The following is a 21,652-nucleotide window of genomic DNA, read 5'->3' as shown; positions in this document are numbered from 1 at the left end:
CGGAAGAGTTCACGTAAAAAAAACATTTTGGGATTCATTTATATAAAGTCCATTGAAGTTATTAATACCTTAGAAACGGAATGTCTTAACACTTTTCATTTGAGTAATGGTTTGGCATTACATGGAATAGTATGATTGATGTTTAACCTTGGTTCTCGTTGTAAAGCTTCTCTACCGTAATACAAAGGCAATACAGTACAGTACAGTAGACACATGAGTTCACAAATATTTACATCAGATATTTGCATGCATATTCACGGGTTACACTTGTTTTTGATTCTTTACATTTTGTTTGTTCATGCTCGAAGTATAAATCGGGCCGTAAACGTAGCTTCACACTTCCCGCTCAATGACGTCACCCTGTTCAGTGACATGCGACGTGATTGGTTGATTCAGTTGAGCCGTTGGACCGTACCATGTCAGTCTCACGAGAGAACAGGTTGAGTCTCATTTTGCACGTCTATGGGTTAAAAGGCGATGCGAGTTTAAAGTGTTTTGTTTCTGTTCGTGTGGGTGCTGGTCTGGACGAGAAACATGTACTTTTAAAAAACAGTCTACTTGCGCACAGGAGTATAGCAAAACTAAAGTCGCCAGGATGGGATATTGCAGTATGGGTTAAACAATGTATTTATTATATACACGTGGTTTGGTCCACTCCTTGTAGGCAGAACTGTTTTTTTCTTACTGCTCACTTCAATCTGTATTAGTTTTATGAATCATAAAATCAGACTAGTCCCTAAATACAGTCAAATGTACTTTTAAGTCTATAAACTACTCATTCTGCAGAAAAATGCGTCCTGTCACTGGTAACTTTCATTGATGATTAGATTTAAAATATTAATGTATAGATTAAGGAGCAGTTTATTATCATAATTGGTTAAGTGGAGCTGGTTGTAACCAGTTTTTATAGTTAATCAAAGGGAATAGTAAATATGTATAACTTGCCAGTTCCCTTTTAATAGAGATGTGTATTTTGTTTATCCCAAATATTTCTGTGAACGAGAGAAATGTAAATAAAAGGAAAAAGAACAATCCAACGATGAAAAAAAAGGATAAAGGACAGGAAGCTTCATCTGTACATTTTCATTATTGCAAATTAAATAATGCGGTAAATAAAAAGAACATTATCAAACATTTATTAATAAATTGTTTCGTATCAGAAAGCCAAACAGAAAGACCAACATCGTTGTCATTTATGCATACTAAACAAAAACATAAACAAGCTACACCAGGTGTATGTATAATTCTATCTAAAAATGAGTTAACATTTTCAGCATTTGCAAATACTCAAGGTAGGTAAGTAATACATCTGCTCATGTAATCCAGTTGTTATTATTCAAACTAATGAGTCACTAATACTTTCTCATCCTGTGATCCAATCTTGTCCCAGCAAAATTCCCCAGTAAAATCAATATTTAATATTCTAAACAACATTTACAATTGGCATCAAATATCGCCGAGAGCACAGGATAAATTCACAAATTGTTAAATGTATTATTTGTTTTTAATCAGAGTTATTAATCTTCACTAGGCATCAGTTGAAGCTACCGCGGTGTCAGTCACGGGTGGAGAAGGATTATACAGACGGTTGAAGAAGGAGAAGTGTGATTCTGCTCCACGTTGAGGTACCTGGGAGGAAACAAATATTTTCTTTATCATCGACCTTCTGTGGACCAAATGCATGTCCATAACTCCGGCTCACTTACATCTGTCCCGCCGTCAACGAGGTCAAACGCAGAGTTGTCTTCACCCGCGTCGTTGGTTATAATTGTCGTCTGTTCCCTGAGACACAACAAGCAGCGTGAACGTGAACTACCGTTCCTCTGTGTTCTCCTCCACATCATGTGTGTGTGTGTGTGTGTGTGTGTGTGTGTGCGTTCATGAACGAGAGTGTACATTTTACTGAACTTCCTGTTCAGCATGAAGAGGAAGATGGAGATGATGAGTCCAGCCAGCAGAGTCAGACCAACAGCCAGACCCACGGACAACGTGTCTGCAGACACACAAAAAACACTTTGTGCATCACATTATTTCATTGGGATGTTCTTATTTTAACTTTTTTTTTTAATAAGGCTGGTCATATTCTATATATTTTACTTACTGTCAACATAAAAAGACACAATGAACAATTCATTTATCCCAATTAGGAAGTGTAGCTTGATGCAGCCTATTATTCTACACATCGTTGTTAATAACTAAAGCGCATATTACTCCACAGCTGAAAGCAGCGCCTTACTAATATTTTGTCCTCTTTGATTAATGTTTGCTACAAACTGCAGTGATCAGAAAATTGCAGAATTTTTTATAATACATTTTTGAATTTGTGACTATGATAAAGTGTCTTGTTCAACCATTATCAGTGTAAAATGCTTCATACAAGTGGTTGTTCAAACTACTGTTTGGACCTGGGTCAACGATGTCTGGATATTTTGTGTTCTTTCAAATCCACTGACAATCAATTCATAAGAAGGAAAAAAAAATAATGCATCACAACCGTCTCCTCGGTTGAAGAAGCTGAAGAAGGTCTCAATTTACCGTTACTGTCGTCAGGTGGGCCGATGGGGGGCTCGGAGTAGCAGCCTCCTGGGAGGACAGTGATGTCGTCAAGAGAAACATCCCCACCTGTATTGATCCCCCGCTGATAAACAAACACAAACTGCAACAAAAACAAGAGTTCAAAGTCAAATACAGCAATCCGAAAAATTCAGAAAACACATTAGGAAAACACTGCTCTTATTGTAGTGTGTGATGATGAAAGTCATCCCCATAAAAGTTACACTGAATTTACTGGACACTTATATTTAAGTTGTATTTAGTTTTTTTTATCACTTTATATTCAGCCAGCTTGTTTAATCCAGTTTTTCCTTCTCAGATGAAACAAATCAAGGTGAATGAAAGATGAATGGGCTATTACCCAGAATGCTTCTCTGTGTTTAACAGTCACACTGGCTTCCTGCCACTTGTCCCCTTTGTTTCCCGTCTCAATCCACTTTAGGATCCCTTCTTCGTTGTCACCAGCGTGGGTTTTTCTACCAGACAGTGAAGCACAAACTGTTATCGCCGTACACTTTGCGTTTGCAGCTCACTCCGCGTCGAACGTCTGGTTCACCTGTCGTTCATGTAAACCCTGAGAGTCCCGACGTGGCTGCCGTACATGTGGTACCAGAAGGTCAGACAGTGACCTCTGGCGGACGGCTGGAACACCTCGCTGACCAGGAAGGTCAAGTCCCCCCACTCGCCCACGGAGCTGTCCACATACAGATAGAACCCTGGTGGGAAGATGGGATGGTACCTCAAAAATAACAAAAATAACATTAATACAAAAATAATTAAAAAGTATGTTGTTGTTTTTTTACCGCGTGTGGAGTTGGTGGTGTGGTCGACACTGGCCCCCGTGTTGGGGTTCGGGGAGGCTCCCCGACCACGCAGCCAGTCCCCCTGGTCCACCCCGGCCCCCAGGTTGCTCCAGCTGCACCAGTTGCTCTCAAAGTCACAGCGCCCCGGGGGGGGGCATTGAGCGTCTGTGAGCTGCACGTCGTCGAAAGCCATGTCCCCCTCCTGGGTCGGGCCGGCCTTCACGCCTTCAACCAGGATCTGGGGCACGGAGCGTTTAACGGTGCAGACTGAGCGACATCGCTAGGCTTGTTTTAAGAAATACTCTCCGTGGATTCTTGTGAGATTCTCGTAAGATTCGCTAATGAATAAGGAGCCGTTGATCTTTATTATCAGATCATTCAGATTATTATCGGAAAAAAGCATCAAAGTTGAAGTTTTCCTCTGAAATATAGTGTAGTTAAAGTGAAAAAAAGAACCACCGTGGTCCATGCATAACGCTTCTCATGGACAAGGGTATCGAGCAGGGCCCAGTGACTCACCCTGTAAGGCCCAACCCGGGGCAGAAGCGACGCCTGAGCGGACCTCCACAGCCGACCCTGGTCTCCTGTCTGAGAGAAGATCAGAGCGGGCTTCCCTCCTTCACTCTGCTGGTAGACGTTCAGCAGCCCCGTTCCTTTGCCGTACATGTGGTACCAAAGCTGCAAACAAGCTCCTTTGCCTGAGAGGCCCGAAGAATGGAAAAGCGGAAAAATCACCTTTTACTCAATATGTCCAGATATCTGTTCTAATGCAATACATCTAGCAGTGATAGTGGACATATTGCACTCTGTCCACTACATTTGGTAGAGACCATTTTGAGTCATTATATATTATTCAAAAATGCATTGACCTTGACTTAACCTGATTAAGCCAATCTCTATAACTTTTATTGAACTATGCTGTTGTAAAAAAAGATAAAATAAGGTAATTATTGACCAGAAGGTAAAAATGCAAATAAATTGTTTCCACCTATAGTTAGTGAGGACATTGAAGGGCTTCGATGAACTGTATCTGAAATTATTAGCTAAATAAACAATTAAACAATTTTAATGCACCAATGACTCTTTTCTTTTCTTTTCTTTGTCTTGGGCCGCAAGACATCTCTCAGTATTTTCTGAAGTTGTACAAACCCAAGAATAAATTGGTTTTAGGGGAAAACATCAACATCTGAATCCATAATTAAATAATCTTAAATTGCAGCCTCATATACAATAATGGAAAATACTACTTCAACATGTGTAACAATTATCATGGCATTGAGGTATTTAGCAAATAATCCTCGTCATTATACATTATTGATATTAATACTAAAAGGCACGTTGACCCAGGGTCCAATTCTCCATCTAAATGTCTCAAATCATCTGCGTCATCGTGACTATCGTGACATTCCACTAAATGTTTGGTTCTGCCTGGAACTGGTGGGGGGGGGGGTCACAGAGCGTCACACATCAGTCACGACTGACTAACAGCCTGCGGAGGAGCGTCGGCATAAAAAACCCCAAAAAACAAGGCCTCACCCGGCGGGTACAGCGGAGACGACATTCTGGCCGTCTGTCCCGCGCCGTCCTCAGCGGAGGAGGGCAGGTAGTAGTAGTGGCCCGCGGGGGTGTTGGTGGTGTGGTCGCTCTCCGGCCCCGTGTTGGGGTTGTGGGTGGCGCCCGACCACCTGACCCAGTCGAGGTCATCGGCGGTCTCCTGCTGCCAGCCGCAGCTCCCCTCCTCAAAGTCACACTCGTCTGCAGGGGGGGGGGGGGGGGGACGTTTGGGAGGCGCTGGGTAACGTAACTCAAAGCTTACTGCTGTTCCACTGTGTGTGGCTATCTGTCTATCACCCGAGATACCATCACACAAATGTGCTGACAATGACTACATCAACGAGAGATAAGGCGCCTTCATTATCGCCTTTTATTTTGAGGGGAGAATTAAAGCCTTAACTGCACCACAACGTTAAACGTTTTGTTACCAGAGGGAGGACATGGTCCACTGAGGAGGGAGATATCATCCATTGCAATGTCTCCCGCTTCTCCCCCAACAGTAGCTTCCAGAATCACTTGGTGGACATTCTGCAAGGTCACATGGCTCTGCACTCGCAGCCACTCGTCCCCTTGGTTTCCTGAGTTTTGCCACACCTACAGGAAAGACAGGAAGGAGGCTGATTCACTCGTCACAATGAGGATGTGAGGAGATATTTTGCAACATCTCGATATGGGCTGAAACTGTGCAGCTTGCACCCCGTAATACGATGCATTCATGCTGTTTCGCAACGAGCATTTCACAACTACATGAAAAGTATAATAACAGAGACAAAACCCGGTGGGGGGGGGGGGTCACAAATATTTCTCAATTGACTGTTTTTTTTTACGACGTAGTAAAAGGAAGTGAAGTGATTGTGCAAAGTGAACTTATCTGCACTGTGTTGTCTCTCTGCTTGTTGAAAAATACAAAAAAATGAAGAGAAAACCACGCATTTGGCGGATCTTTTTTTACCAATGTTTTCTTCCAGGGTTCGGCCGTTAGGAGAAGCATCCTCAAGGAGCCCGCAGTGGCTCCGAACATGTGGTACCAAAATGTAAAGCAGTACCCTTGCTCCCCAGCAGGCGGCAGCAGCGTGGACTTCAGCTGGGCCACACTTCCCTTCACGCTCGGTCGGGAACTTTTGATGTAAATGTATTTACCTGTGAAAGAATCTGAGTCATTAATACTAAACCTTTCACGGGCTTTTGGGCCTTAGCACAAAGATCCTCGTCCTAAGTTGTGCAAATCTGTGATGAAAGAAATATTCAGAAAAAAACCCAACTTCTTTCTGACTTGGGTAATCATCTTTACAATCAACTCATTGTCATCACTTTCAATCCTGATTGTTACCAGAAGTCGTGATGTCATCTTTCTCCTTTAAACAAAAACATGAATTTGCACAAAATAGTATTGACTCACTGACTTTTTCTTTCTTAATGACTCTTCTTTTTTTGGTGACTAGCTGTGCAAAGACGTCAATGTTGTTTTTGCATCGCATAAGCGCAAAAACACTACTAATTACGTTACTTCAATAATGTTTTAGAACACTAACATCTGGAAAGTTAGTGTGGAGTAAAAGTGACCTTTGCCGGTGGTGTGGTCTCCTGCAGGCCCGGTGTTGGGCGTTTCTGTCGGTCCGGAATTGCTGAGCCAGTCCAGCTCATCTTCGGCCCCCTGGACCCAAACACACAGCCCGTCTTCGAAGGTGCAGTCACAGGCCGACAGGGCTGAGGAGGGGAGCGCCGTTTAAATGGGGGGCCACTCGATTGAATCCACTAGACACCCGCGCGCCACTTACCCGGCGGCCGGTAGGATGTTTCGCAGTTGACAAAAGAGACGTCGTCCACGGCAACGGCGCTGCGTGCGCTGAACCGAACCTGGCGATGGAAAATAGTCACATCCACGCTGAGTGAAAGATCAGTGTCCCCCCCCCAACGGCAAACTAAACCCACATCAGAGTATGGGATGTGAGGAGTGAGCCAGTAATATATTAAAACGATTGTAAATGTCTATACACAGCATTTCCAATCATGTTATATATTGTATGTATTCATTTTCACAAACCACCAGAACAGTCAAACATCTTCCTTTAGTTATTCAAAGGGGATTATAACTTATAATTATGTAACCTTTGCACTTCTCAGCAGTTGCACGAGCCCCCCCCCCCCCCCCCCACCTGATACGGCTGCTGGTGGCGCCCTACGGGCAAATGCTCCGGGGTCCAATCGGAGCCAGTGTTGTGACTGCGTGTCCAGAGGGTTGCTTCACTCCCGTCAGCTTGCTGCATAAGCACTCTGAGTGACCCAGAACTCGCTTCGCTTACGTGGAAGTGAAACCTGCGTTTTTTTTTTTTTTTTGGAAAGAAGGAAGGAAGAAGTGGAGCGTTGGATTGGGGAGAGAATTGCGAGGTAGAAAGTAGAGGCTGGTGCCGGCGGAGCGTTGTGCAATTCATGCTTCCAAAGTCCAAGCGTGGATTAAAACAAATATTTCACTCATTAGGGGTGATGGTGATAGAAATGTGGCCTTTAATGTCAAATCGCTTACAGAATCTGGCAGTAGAGGGACGAAGGGGCGAGTGGGGGACTCTGCAGTCGGGCCTCAGTCTGTGTGGACTCCTGACTCAGATTCACTCTCATGTAGTAGCCTGAGAAGGAAAAAAAGATTTGACCCTTCAACATGCTGGTAGTGGAGTGAAGTTGTGCTTATTTGCACGTCATCGGACACGTTGTCCTATCATGAGTGAATAGGCCTCAAGTCACCGGTGTGCGTGGTGTGATCAGTGGGAGGCTCGGTGTCATTGCTGGCTCTCTGTCTCTGCCACCGGCCGGGTCCATCACTGGTGTTCGTCCAACTACACTGGTCCTTCTCAAACGTGCACCCACCTGGAGGTTTGAGACAAGCCGTGAGAAAGGTCGCTGGGAAAAAAAAGGAATCTGCAAATCTGCTTTTGTGACATTTTGTGCAAAAGAGAAAAACTCAGTTGCTCGTAATATAAAAGTATGCAATTAAAATAGGTTGATTCCTCCCTGTGAGTGTCCAGAATTCTCCTTTTTCTTTTTTATATTCATCTTTTCTTTCAAAAAAGAAACATAAAAAATGACTGTGGAACCCACAGGTTATTGAACAGACAAAAGGTCGAAGGTCAAAGTGCAATGTAATGTAATAAAAGTCCTATAAATACACATTTCACCTGGCAACGTCAGTGATCACATGATTAGTCTCCTACACATTCACTTTAACCTGCGTGCTCAATTGATCCCATTCTCCACACTGAAAAGAATTGGCGCCTTACTTTCAATCTAGCAGCCTGGTAATTACCAACCAAAAAAAACCCCACAATTGTTATACTGTTCGATATTGTGTTGTTCGGGCTGACATCAGATGGTAAGACACACGCAGCTCACCGCAACCGTCCTCGTCCTCCCCCTGCGGGCAGTCCGGATGGTAATCGCAGCGCAGCGCCGCCGGGATGCACACTCCGTAATCCGCCCGCCAACAGAGAAACTCCTCATCCTGCAGCACCAGAGGGAGGCCGCCAGGCGCATTAATCACCACGTCTCACCGAGGTCAGCTCTACGGGGCACGGGGGCCCCCGCGTCGCGAGTCGAAGTTCACCTGACAGGGGAGGGGCGGCGGCGGGGCGGAGGTGGGGGGCGCGCCCGGCAGCCTGTCGTTGTCGGGGTCGAAGCGGCACTCCCTTGAGAAGGAGACGTCGTCCAGCGCCACCATCCCCCGGAGGCCGTCCCCGCGCTCGTACCTGAACACAACCTGAGGAGGGGGACACAATCTCGTCTGAAATCAATGGACTCCACCTGTATTCGTGATATTATCAAGTTAACAAATCAGATCTCGGCGGTCTAAACTGACCTTGCTGTTGACTGAGGAGGAGAACGTGACCTCTGCCCTCTGCCAGCTGAAGCTCCGGGAGTTTTCCCTGAGCCACAACAAAGCGTCCCCACCACCCGAGTGCAGCGTTCTGGACCGCGCCGTCAGCGTGGCCGTGGCGTCGTCCAGGCTGAAGTAGAAGAATCTCACCTGCGTGGGCACGATGGAAGTCACCAGGTACAGAAAAGAGGGTCAAATGAATGCAAATTTCCGTGATGAAAAGCCCGTGAACACATAGCGCAGGTGTTGTGATGCGAACTCACCGTGCAGTTGTGGCTGGGTAGTAAAGTTTTGGACAGAGTCTCTGATGTTTGGCTCTTCTCAATCAGATTCCCCGGCACGGCGTAGTGACCTGAAAGAGTCACGGAACAGTTACGGCACCAGTCAAAAGTTTTATTATTATTGGCTTATGATGTTTACTGGGGTGAGATTCCTTAAGTGAGCCATAACAGGTTTTTTATTGCTCTCAAACCTGTACAATAAAAAAGCGTAACTGATTACAAAGAAAAATGAAATGAGGACATCAACCCTCTGACCCTCTGAACCACGGGGGGCTCTCTCGATGCCGTCGCAGAGTTGAATACCTGCGTCGGAGTTGTAGGTGTGATCCCTGGGAGGCCCGTGCCACGCTTCCCGTCCTCTGCGGTGCGTCCACTCAACTCCAGCTGTGTCCACGTCGCTTTCCTCCCAGAAACAAAGGCCTTGTTCAAAGCTGCAGCGCTCAGCCACACCATGTCGCTCTGCATCGTTTAAATCGCCATGGAAAAGGGAGATGAGTCGTGTTTTGATTGACTGGCAGTCCTAAAACCCTGAGATGTCCTATTTACTCTTTTCGATGGAAGACCAAGACATCAAAAGCTGTGACACGAGACAAGCTGTAAACAGTAGATTAAAATAATACTCAAACAATTATAAAAACAGCTTCCATTAGATTCCCTCCATAAATCAATTGTCTTATCGTTGCAGCTCTATTAATGTGTAATACAATTTCATAAAGCCACAGAAACATACATTAATACTAATGTAAATTATTCAGGAAGGATACTAAAAATGGATGACTAATGTTTAAAAACTTTAAAGATATCTAAAAAATATGAATAAATTATGCAGCTGTCTAATAAATCCGTAATCAAACATTAATCTTTTAGGGAAACACAACCCCATTAAAATATACTATTCATCTCACTTGAGATTTAGGTCTTTAATGGAAATGATGAAACAGTGTTTTTCATATTCATATAAGTATTTCATAATAATTCAGGCAGTATTTCTAACGTATATGACAGTGACGTCTCACCACAGTTCCTCTCATCAGACCAGTCCCCGCAGTCATCGCTGAAGTCACACACCCGGTTGTGGTCCACGCACGCACCGTTGCTGCACACAAACATGTTCTCCGGACACAAGGGTTCGGGCCCTGAGAAGGAAACACCCAAAACATTTAATAAATCATCTTAAAAACTTTTTTTTTTTTAAAGTTCCACAGAGAGAGCCGGTCGCCCACCAGGCAGGCTGCAGTTGGTGAAATGGATGTCGTCGATGGAAACGTGTCCAGGCCCGTCGAAGGACCTGCGGGCCTCAAACAGGACTCTGAAGTCCTGGGGAATTCGACCGACCGTTACCTCAGCGTGATGCCACAAATCTCCGTGGTTACCAGATAGCCACCACAGTGCAGTGGTCCTGGAGCCCTCGTGGAGAAACACATCCAGCGTCTCTTCGTCTGGAACAAATGCACCGATTAAGGACTGCATTGGGAGTAAGAAACGAGTGACAATAGTGTGTTCACAAATCACACTTATTAACAATAACACAAACACACCCTCTCCATTCATGTTGTAGTAGAAGTGCAGTGTGCAGGTGGCGCTGGCCTGTTTCATGGTGGGACTGTGCACAGTGGCAGGACTCACATTATCTCCTCGGTTAGGCGCCACAGCCAAATACCACCCTGGAACAACCAAAAAATATGCTTTGCAGATCGAGTCCCACCTTTTTTCATAATCTTTTTTATGAAGTTCAGGCAGTATTTGCAACATTTTGATTTGCAGTACATTTCTGGGTGTGATGACAGTGGACCAAAGAAGCATAATTTGGTCCAAAAAAGCTGGGACGGTGTAGATTTGAGCTTTAGCATTAAAATCAACAAATCCAAGCCAGAACCGAAGGAGGATGAGGATGCAGCGATACTACGGGCACATTGCAACGATACAAACTGTAAAAGGGGAAACGGTTTCGGCCTGTTCAGCACATCTGCTTTCAAAGCTTCCTTTAACTTTAACCGTTTTTACTTTTCACTATAATAAACAAAACAATCATTAAAAAAGCCCGGCGCTTCTCTCTCTGGGGGGGGGGGGGGGGGGGGATTGTTGAGCATGAAGGGTAGTTGTCTGTCCAGTCCGTGTGGGGGGCGGGGGGGGGGGGGGTGTGGAGCGTACCCAGTTCAGTGCTCAATGTGTTGTCCACAGAGGGTCCATTGTTCCCAGTGGCATTTCTGCCTCTCGTCCACCGACACTGGCCCGAACTGAGGTCGTCCCAGCCGCAGGTTCCGTTTTCAAACGAGCAACCCACAAACCCCAAATCCGTCTCATTTACTTAAAGAAAAAAAAAAGGGAAAGGGTCAAATTGTTCGCATGAGCCTTGTCAATCATACGTCAGTGATTAGCGATAGACATTAAGGCATCAGCACCTTGACAAGGGCCCGGCGCCACGCTGACGTCATCTATGGCGATGAATCCTGCGCTGTTGCTCTCCGCTTCGATCAGCAGCTGAGCGTTGGGATGTCGAGGGAATCGGTAAACATCGTCGATAAAATATCTTTTCTTTCTCTTCTTAGTGATGTTATTTCATTTTTGACCACTGAGCCTTTTTGCTGAATTACCTGGAAGGGTTTCATCGTCTCCGCGGTGTGGGAGAACCTGGTCCAGCCGCCGGCGCTGCTGGTCCTGTTCAACACCAGGTGGTCCTCCGGTGAGCGCATGTGCACCTTTAACGTCCCAGAGTCCCTGGCACCAACGACACACACGCACATTTGATATGGCAACACATCTCGTGGTCACATTAACGGTATTCTACATGCAGCCTTGATGGGTGGAAAGCATTTGTTTTGTCTCAGAGGTCTGCACGTGGTCTTTATTGATGAAACAGTCGTGTGGTCAGAGCGAACTCTGCCACAGAAGATTGTCGGTCTTGCTCAAAGGGGAAGAGGCAGGTGATTCACCACTGAAATGACTTTTGTGCACATTTCAGAGGAAGTGAATGAGGAAACCAGGACGAGGGGCATCCGCTGCATGGTCACACGCTGCATGGTGTGAAGGCGGCGGTGGTCGGTGACTTTGCTGACCTGCCGTCCATATGGTACCACAAGGTAATACAGGAGGTGACGTCTCTCAGGTGGATCCATTCGGACAACACCTGCGCTTTGCTGCTGTGGCTCTGGTGCACTGATGGGCTCAACAAGAACCAGCCTGAATTCAAAGATGTAAATGGAAAAATATAAATAAGAATAGTGCAAGAAGACCGTGCAACACCAGGTTATTACACTGCTATTATTTAGCTGTTTAAATGTGAAAGGTGCATGTCCATGTGTCTCTTACGAGACTTGTATTTTAGGGAAAAACAACAAACTTCTGCTTATTTTTCCAGTTGGCACTCTGAGTGCAGCAGGATCATTGATAGTAAGAAAGCGTTGATCATTTCCAATGATTTTGAAGCCTTCTCAGGCTATTTTGGAGAACAGAAATTGTTTTATGTGGCAACAGGACAAAAGTCAAGGAAAAAACAAGAAGTTGATAAGTAACAGAATGTGCTTGTTAAACAGCTGCTGGTCATAATTAACATAGATTGCAACATTGCCAGTTGTGATTTACTTGATCTTATATTATTAAACTGGAGTCACCAACATACTCACAGCATTAATTCCTGAGGTTTTAGCAGGTAGAATCTAAAGGTGATTTGGTTAAACGTAAATATGTTCCACTTTTACTGAGATCTCTCTTTGGGTCTGCATGTGCTTGTTTAATTTACCATATTGAGGTGTATTTAAAGAGCTCACCCTCTGGGGTCTGAGTGGTGTGGTCCGTCAGTGGACCCTGGAAGCCTCCGCTAGCCAGCACCCAGGAATGTCCATCTTCTGTGGGGATGTTGACCCAAGCACACTGTCCCGACTCAAAGTCACAGCTGCCTGGAGGCCTGCAGGCCCCATCCCTCACGGAAATATCATCCAATTTCACCGTGGAGTTGGTACCTGGCACGTGGAACGCTTCAAACACGACCTGGGGGGAGGGACACAAAACACTTTTTAGGAATGACTGACATATAAAAAACACAGGTTTGCAGTTTAGGAAATCGCCACAAAGGCAAAAGGGTGAGTGGAGCGTGAGAAAATGGTTCATTCTTTAAAAAAAAAAAGACCCCTTACATGGAAGTTTCCAGGCGAGGACACAGTGACCTCTGCCAGCTCCCAGTTCAAAGTGGTCGCTCCGGATCGCTGCCAAACTTCACGCACGTCCCCGCCGAGCAGCACATGCACGCCAAGGGTGTTAGAGGACCCTTCAGGTATCCAGTACCTAAACGAGCACAGTGGAAACACAAAGAGTACAATCCACAGCAGGGGACAAGTGTGTGTGTGTGTGTGTGTGTGTGATGGCAAGAAGGGACTCACCAGAAGCGCACACATATCTCTGCAGCCGAGGGGAAATTGGGTGTTCGCAGCTCAGCTACTTCCACCTGTGTGGAGTCTGATGTCATCACAGTCATGTAGAAACCTGAGCAAAGAGAGAAATCAAATCAGTTACAGCCAGACGGGGATATCTTTGACAATTTTGCTGACTGTTTTGTAGTGGTAGAATTAGCATGTTTCTCCCTTCAGCTCCACAGCCAACAACTACTACACATGTACATGTATTATTAATCAAATGGCTACAAGGGACCTGTAAAAACAAGGTACAAATAAAATGTTCAAATGAGTGAAAAGCTGCTTCGCTGTACTTTCGCACAAAGATGCTATGAGCTAAATGCTAATGACAGCACGCTAAAATTGGATAAATGTCAATAGCACCAAATCACTGATAATCCTGATGTACATGTCATTATTTTTGCAGGTACCTGAATAATAAACAAACCAGCTGATGGTGATATTGTTTGAAAGGTGAAGGAGTAATCATCTCGTAACCCCTTCAGAGTTAGATTAGAACCAAACCTCCAACAGTGTCGGGACCCGATTCCCTGTTTTATACTAACACCGTTTTTAACATACAATCATATATTCTGACCCTTATAGGTGCAGGTGAATCATCCATCCACCATCCACTTGGTGTGAGAATGAGATTGCTTTCAGTTGGCAGTTCTCTTCTCACCATTTTCAGTTTCATAGGTGTGATCCACCTGATATTCGGAGCCTCTTTCTCGACCCCAGCGACCCTTGCGGTTGACAGCGTTCTCGAAGCCACACCAGCCGGAATCGAACCCACAGACATCTGAAAGGGGGTTAAAAAGGGCAGAGTGGTAAAAATCTCTCTGCGTTAGATTCCCGGTGAGCATCAAGCGAAGGTGTCTGTGTTTCCGTACGCTCGTCACTGCAGGCCCCCTCCTTCACTCCAATGTCATCCACAGCGATGAATCCTCGACTGTTGGTGTTCCTGCGGCCAGTGAACGTCACCTGACCAGCATTCAATACAAAAAACAAAGATGTGTTTTCTTTTTTAAATACAAAGCTGGTAATGTTCTGTAAAACTGCTTCTGTTCGGACCTTCTGTCTTGATGAAACTAACGAGGAGCCTAAAAAAATGAAGGAATTTCTTGTGCAGATTTGAGCCCGACTGAGCTGCCAAAATTAGCTTAATATATATATATATATATATATATATTGTATAACATCATATATCAAAGGATAATTAACAAGCCCCTGCAGAGCAGAAATACCAAAGATGCTTTTTAGTCTGGCTTTTTTACTCTGAGCGTTGTTAAACAATTTATATTCCTTTATTGTAATGGTATAGTCACATGAGACCTTCATAAGCGTGACATTGTTTAAAAACTGTTTATTATCTAACTGTAAAAGTTCCTGTTTTGTATCCATATTGTCAAAATTAACTTAAAATCAAATGTCTGTTCTATTTTACGGGTTAGTGTAATACGATATGTGTTTTAACTGATAGATGGGCTCTATTGCAAACATTAAGACGTGCTTGAGTTCATTTTTACCCGTGTGATATTGCTCATGTTGACGGTGACTTGTGCGTTGATCCACTCTGGATCCTGAGTCCCCCGACGAGTCCACACTAACAGTTCAGAGGAGCTCTGGAACAAAGCAAGTCATTACAGCTCAGAAGCAAAGGAGCCCGTGACTGAAGGTCTGGAGTAACGTGAACACACACGAACACACACACACACACACACACACACACACACCGTCTCGACCAGCAGGTCCAAGGCGGACACCGACGGCCCGAGCATGTAGAACCAGAAACCCACACAGATGTTTGACGTCAGACCAACGGCAGGAACGGAGACGGCTGCTGTCTCCCCGTCCTTCGATCCAGATCCGTTCAACAGCAAGAAAAAACCTGGGTGGGGAAAGGAAACACGAACTGAGGGCTACCAAACTGTGAGGAACATCACTAGATAGAGCATTATATTATTAGGTTGTTTTAAGCTTTGACCAATCAGCGCCTCCGTTGAATCTGTCATCAAATAAACATGAACTGACATCTAGCAATAAAAGGCTTCATGTTTCCACGTCAGGTTAATTTCCTAATCCTCTGTTCCAAGTTCATGTCCAGTGTTGATCAAATACTGCAGGTGTTGGTGCTCATGTTATTTCCATTAGTCAATACCTTGATCGTTTTCAACAGTGTGATCATAACGAGGTCCGTCCCATGGCTGGTCCACCATGAGTCCACTACTGAGAGTCCAGTTCAAATCATCAGTGACCTCCTGAACCCAACTGCATAGACCTGTGTACCAAAGCGTGATTTGAAATGTTAAAATACGTTGTTTGTGACAAAGGTAATGGGGAATGTAGACAATAGAATATTTAATTGAAGCTATACAAATATAAAAAGTAAAATGTTCCGCAAACGAAGAGATGCAAAGTTTGGAATTAGCCCACTTAGGCCAAACATCTGTTGGTCTCTTCCATTACAATTTGTTTGACCTTCACAACAATAAGAGACGATTTAAAGGTCACCGCGTTCGAAGGTGCAGTCCATGTCGGAGGCAGGAGCAGTGGGGGTTGGGGTGGGAGGGTTTGGAGTGGTCGTCGGGACAACGTCATCACAAGAACGCTCCCTGATGATGTGGATGTCGTCCAGAGAAAAGCCACCACCCAAAGATGTAGAAGAATTGGCTTGTAGTATTATCTGTGATGACATTTGTTGTTTCAGTTTATTTCCTCGAGAAACGTTGTCAGGTTTTGTCATGAAATTTTAATATGTGTCTTGCCTGGTGAGGTCCTGATGCATTGTAGTCCACTCGGTCCCGGATCCACATATTTATTAATCCATTTGTAGCCCAAACAGGGCGCAGTCCAGTAGTGTCATTCACAAACACCCTTAGTGTAATGTCTGAGGGCTCTGGAAATACCAAAATACATCATTAATAGAACAACATTAGTGTTTACTGTTCACCCTGTTGCAGCCTTCACTGAGGTTAAGAACATAATTATACTCAGAATTGTCTAAAAGCACAATATCTATAATGTTCATACAGAATTTAATGTAGAAATGTACGACTCTGAAAATGTTAGTACACTGTATTGGGATTATTGCTGTTTTACCCTTCAGGGTTTTGAATTCCTTCATTTCATTTTAAACAACTCCATATATCCCACTAATTGCTGTTTATAGGATTGTCTATTTCTGTTCATCTTGTTAATTTGAAGTCTTGTTCAATATTGATAATTCAATACAGGTGCGTCTGTAAGTGCAGCTGCTTACTTGTAAAACAATTCCTCTGTTATAAAAGCTATTTTGGTGACTGGTGAATAGATCAGCAAGTGAATAGATGAGATTGTCATCTAAGGTGAAACAAAACCTGGCTAAATTAGGAGACGTTTTCCTTTCTGTGTTAAATTTGGCTGCAGTTTGAACAGATTTACAGTTAATTGCAGACCACCAGAAGTGACTTCAACGCATTTATAAATATTCACTCAAAATTTAATTGTTTAGTGATTGTGGCATATATGCTATCAAACCAATGCTTTCTGACACAGTGGAAAACCCCTTTACTTACTACCAGCTGCCATCCACCCATCGGATTGGTGCCAGATCTCCAGGCAAGCTCGGTCCACTGCCCCCATGGTCTCACTCTTCAGTTGTGCGACTTCCCCAGGAGACGAAGTTAAGAAGGTGACAAAGTGGCCTGTGGAGTAAAAAAACGGGGGAGAGAGAGAAGTGTCAGCAGCATCTTCACCAGTCTTCACCAGTCACTTCCAACCCTTGCAGTTTTTGCGAGCTACTGTCATCCCTCCTCTTGTTTATACGAGCTGTGAAGAGATCTCTCCCTTTGTGGGAGATGTGTAACAGAATCTGCACTCTTTAGTCAATCTGAGCCTTTAACGGTCCGAGGTCACGATTCAAGTTGGTACCTTACAAAGTTACAGTAACTTAGACTTGAAAAATCTTCTACAGTATGTGTTACCCTAACCCTAACCCTAACCCTTATTTGAAGAATTATAAGAGTTTGCACAAACTGTCTCAGTCTTCACATTGTTCCTTTATACAGACTTGAAGCATTTTGGATCTTTCCCTTTTCAGTGCGTCTGAAGTGCAAGATTCACGTTTTTCTCTCTATTTTGTGGACCTGTAAATGCCACACGCAATGGGATGCAGGAAGTCAAAGAATGTGAGGTGCCTAACCCAGAGCAGAATTTGTCGTGTGGTCCTTATTTGGAATTAATTGACCCTCGCTGTCCCCTGAGAGCCAGTCCCAGTCCACGTGGGACTCTGCTGCAGGATTGTTCACCCAACCACAGAAGTCCATTTCAAAGTCACAAAATCCTGCAAAGAGTAGCACACATTCATATTCACACTATTTGTAATTTCTCATCCATCTTCATTTTTTTGCCTTAGAGGTTGAAGTTGGCGGCAGCCACTGACCTGGCGGAGGACAGGCGCCATTCAGGACAGTGAGGTCATCGATGGCGATATCTCTCCTGGGTCCATCTCCAACCACAGCCTCAAAGACCACCTGTCACTCACAATGACAATTTATGCCACCACAACTCATACTGTATTTCCATTTGTTAAAATCTGTGCTGATGTCACAATCCACACATCCTTAAAGGAATCTTTACTAAATACCCTCTTTACGGTGCAGAATAATGTTTAAAAAATGAAAAAAATGTATTAATGGCCATGAGATTATTGTCTTGGGATTTGATGGAGCTATTTTCAGTCTTTGCCACTGCATAACATTGATTTGTGAAGTGATAAAACAACTATTATTTAAAAGTACATTTGAGTGAATGCATGTACTATAAGTTGTTGTAATGTTGCTTTATTCAGAAGGAGCGACGGACAACAAAATGTATCAAACATGCAACGCCTGAACAAAGCACACAAGATGTTTTTCAAAATGTGCACCGATTGTGTATCATTCATTCACCAATTATCATGTGATGAGTAACTACCAAGTACCTGATACGGGTCACTGGGGCTCAGCAGAGTCACTCTCCCGTGCCTCCAGTGCCGTCCCTGGTCTCCACTTCTGCTCCAGAGCTGCACACTGTTCCTGCTGGAGGTCTGAAGGGAAACACTGAGTTCTCCCACCTCACCTCCCTCCATGTAGTACCAGAACATTAGGCATTCCCCGTTAGCGGCAGTGGGCTCCATCATCTCAGTCATCACTACGCCCCTGGACCCCGCAGGGTGACTCCACAGCTGGGCACTCAGGTAGTAACCTGCGCAGAAGAAAGAGTTGTGAAACATGCCGAGTTATTTCTCCTATCTCGGATAAATACCGAGTGAAGATCACATCAGCCACCGGGGGGGGGGGTCGTATCTCCAGGGGCCCGCGTACCTTGCTCAGTCCCCAGCGTGTGATCGGCGGCCGGGCCGGAGGAGTTGGCCGGCCGGGACGCCCCCGTGATCCGGCTCCAGCTGAAGTCGGCGGACGGCCGGGGCAGCAGACCGCAGAGGGAGCCCTGGAAGGTGCACTCTCTCTCGGCCGGGCAAGAGCCCGTTTCACTGCGGTGCACCGTCACGTCGTCAATGGCGATGCTGCCCTGCGTGCCACCCACCACAGCCTCTATAATGAACTGGAGCACACATGGGCAGAGACAGAAAGAGGCTTGGGTCTGAGAAGGCCACCAATGGCTTTCTATGAGGGAGTCTTCATGGAAAACGCACATGTTGAATCATTTTAAATTGGAAATCTGACAGCACGAGAATGACACAGAGTCCACGCACAAAGCCACATTAAATACTGTCACATCTCTTAAAGGTAACTTTATACTCCTCTAAAAACCTTCACTGGTATATATCAGTAGAGGACTTAACACAGAAAAGAGTAATATGAATACCTGTATTGGTTTGTCACTTCTGAAGGTGAGATCTGCAAATCTCCATTTGTTTCCCTGGGTGCCACTTCTCATCCATACAACCGTCTCCGTTTCCCCAGAATGCTTTGCTTTAAACTTCAATGAACCTAATAGTAAGGATAAGAGCATCAACCAAGCTTCTGCATTGAAGGGCTGCAGTGAAAGTGTTACAAATGCATCTCAATGGTATGGATCTTGGAGGTAGCTCTTTTTTTTGTGTACACATCAGTTTAAGCTATTTTATTATCTAATACGTTTTGAATGTGTAGTTACGGCCAGTGAGGCACCTACCTATGCTGTTGCCAAATATGTGGTACCAGAAGCTCACACAAAGGACTTGACCTGCAGGTTGAGGGAAGCTGATGAGTCTGGCTGTTGATGAAATGGGGTTGGATCTGGCATTTATGATCATGAAGTAGCCTGCAGGGAAGAAGAAGAAAAGTTAGTGAGTATGAGTATGTACTTTAAAATCAAATCCTTCCATTCTTCAAAGTTACTCACCCTCCGCTGTTGGGACTTCACCGAAGGATTGTTTAGTCCTTTTCCACAAAAGGCTGGCATTGTAGTCGTGGTTCCATGAACAGGTGTCTTCTTCAAAATCACAGGAGAGTTGGTCCGATCCTGTGGGGAAATCTCCGTCTCTACAGTAGTCAAATCTGACATCATCCAACATAACGTCGCTGGGCACTGAAAATGCTGGCCTGAAGGTAAATCGCAGCTGTAGAAAGAGAATTGTTTCATTATTTATTCTGAAAATCAATCAATCTACCAAGAAGGTAGGAAACTGCAGTTCCCATAATGCTTTGGGGTGCAGAGATGAAATGAAGTGTTGCCATGAGGTACGCTGTGGGTTACAACTGGAGCACTTCTTATTTTATATATCTGCAATTAGCAGTGATAAAAGTCTTAGTAGAAGAAGAATTCTCCCATGTTTTCCCCGCAGATTAATGGACGATGGTTTCATGGGTCTATATGTCTGTGAACAACATGAACTGCATGGAGTAAAGGACAATTCACTCACCTTATATCCTCCCGGCTGATTTCCAATGAAAACTGTGGCATTCTCCCAACCGTTTGTCTTTACTTTAGAAAGCTTCAGCAGCTGTAACTCATTGTAGCCTCTGATCATTGTTACCTCAAAGGACGGTGGAGTTGGGGATGATGACTTATTGTAAATGTGGTACCAAAAGCTGAAAAATAGTCAAATCAGAATCAGGAAATGCAACAAATTCAAAATAGATTCTACTGAACTAATTCAAACGTTTTGTCAATTAAGAACATATTTCAAAAGTCATTGCAAAAAAGTATTGTTTATTGTACCTCATCTGGCATCCCAGGGCTGCCAGGTTGTCAACTGAATACTCCAATGTAGCCAAAGAAAGAACACTGCTTTGGGTGCTATTTATGTGCATGACATGTCCTGTGTCCAGCAGACAAACATCCAATGATTACCATTAAAGGCTTGATCTTGTAATTTAATAAATCATTTTCAGCACAGATTTGAAATGTGACCGAATCCCCTTTCGAAATAAGTAATTTCACAAATGAAACATGGCAGGAGGTTAATATTCACCGAACGGATTTCCTGTGGTGTGGTCCAGTCCAGGTACCCGGGTGATGTTTGCCATCTCCCGCCTCCAGCGGTAGGAGGTGTCACTGACGTCTTTCCAACCGCAGCTGTGATTCTCAAAGTCACACGGCCCTTAACAAAGGAGCGGTGCCACACAGCACAAATGGTGTCAAAAAGCATCCGCGGATTTTGGGAAATTTTCGTTTCATGTCATTATTGGGTTTTTTTTAACGTATTCTTCCCAACTTTAAAAGCCACATATCACAGATTGGTCATCGGTTGCTCAGTGGAGGAGCTCTGCTAGTCCACGTGGATGTGTCCTTGGGAAAGACACTTAACTCCTAATTGCTCCCTCAGGCCGTGCCAGCTGTTTATGAATGGCTGTAAATGCTCTGATAGTCCTGATGGGCAGGCAGCACCTTGCATGGCAAGGTATATATGTATGAATATCTATGGTTAAATAAGTAGGCTCTAAAAGTACACTTAATTTACCGTTGAAATAGCTAAAATACTGATTTGAGATCAACACAATTATTAACATACTGGTGTCCTACGGGGAGAATAATTTTTTTTAAAGTTCAATCAGACTTGTTTGAAGAAGTTTTGCCTGTCAGCATACCACAAATCTCCTCGTCTGAGCCATCCGTACAGTCTTCCTTAAAGTCACAGACGAGTCCAGGGGGGAGACATGCAGGGGTGCAGTTGAAAGACCCATCAGGACAAGAAGACACGAGGACCGAGAACACTGCAAAGACATTTTTGTCACCAAGAGA

General features: G+C 44.5%; 1 protein-coding gene across 1 annotated transcript; it reads right to left on the bottom strand.

Annotated features, from left to right (window-relative positions):
* Positions 1-936: 936 nt before the first annotated feature.
* si:ch211-106h4.4 (MAM and LDL-receptor class A domain-containing protein 2) lies at positions 937-20,489 on the bottom strand. Its single transcript, XM_037458867.2, has 47 exons — positions 20,331-20,489; positions 19,811-20,027; positions 19,601-19,729; positions 19,292-19,416; positions 18,790-19,027; positions 18,408-18,670; positions 17,868-17,958; positions 17,628-17,768; positions 17,002-17,130; positions 16,213-16,343; positions 15,959-16,130; positions 15,606-15,725; positions 15,181-15,335; positions 14,974-15,069; positions 14,338-14,428; positions 14,127-14,246; positions 13,433-13,535; positions 13,190-13,337; positions 12,824-13,043; positions 12,113-12,236; positions 11,651-11,774; positions 11,459-11,537; positions 11,208-11,363; positions 10,595-10,720; positions 10,280-10,495; positions 10,073-10,192; positions 9,360-9,515; positions 9,039-9,127; positions 8,758-8,925; positions 8,506-8,658; positions 8,295-8,403; positions 7,650-7,772; positions 7,435-7,534; positions 7,067-7,226; positions 6,689-6,767; positions 6,474-6,617; positions 5,863-6,050; positions 5,339-5,504; positions 4,893-5,111; positions 3,876-4,054; positions 3,357-3,594; positions 3,110-3,269; positions 2,915-3,029; positions 2,536-2,656; positions 1,897-1,993; positions 1,707-1,782; positions 937-1,629 (listed from the first exon to the last, which is right to left on the bottom strand). The coding sequence occupies exons 1-47, from the start codon at positions 20,436-20,438 to the stop codon at positions 1,528-1,530; spliced, it is 6,684 nt and encodes a 2,227-aa protein (XP_037314764.2). The 5' UTR covers positions 20,439-20,489; the 3' UTR covers positions 937-1,527.
* Between the last annotated feature and the right edge of the window lie 1,163 nt (positions 20,490-21,652).

This window comes from Pungitius pungitius, chromosome 15, assembly GCF_949316345.1.
Source record: "Pungitius pungitius chromosome 15, fPunPun2.1, whole genome shotgun sequence".
Lineage (NCBI taxonomy): Eukaryota > Metazoa > Chordata > Actinopteri > Perciformes > Gasterosteidae > Pungitius > Pungitius pungitius.
Note: the sequence above shows the minus strand (reverse complement) of the source record. Positions and strands in the feature narration are given on the sequence as shown.

Excerpts from the sequence above, each read along its gene's own strand:
- si:ch211-106h4.4 (XM_037458867.2), bottom strand. The coding sequence starts at position 20,438 with ATGATCAGAGGCTACAATGAGTTACAGCTGCTGAAGCTTTCTAAAGTA. Across the intron at positions 17,769-17,867 it reads TGGCGCCTGTCCTCCGCCAG|GATTTTGTGACTTTGAAATG; the intron begins GTCAGTGGCTGC and ends TACTCTTTGCAG. Across the intron at positions 2,657-2,914 it reads AACACAGAGAAGCATTCTGG|TTTGTGTTTGTTTATCAGCG; the intron begins GTAATAGCCCAT and ends TTTTTGTTGCAG.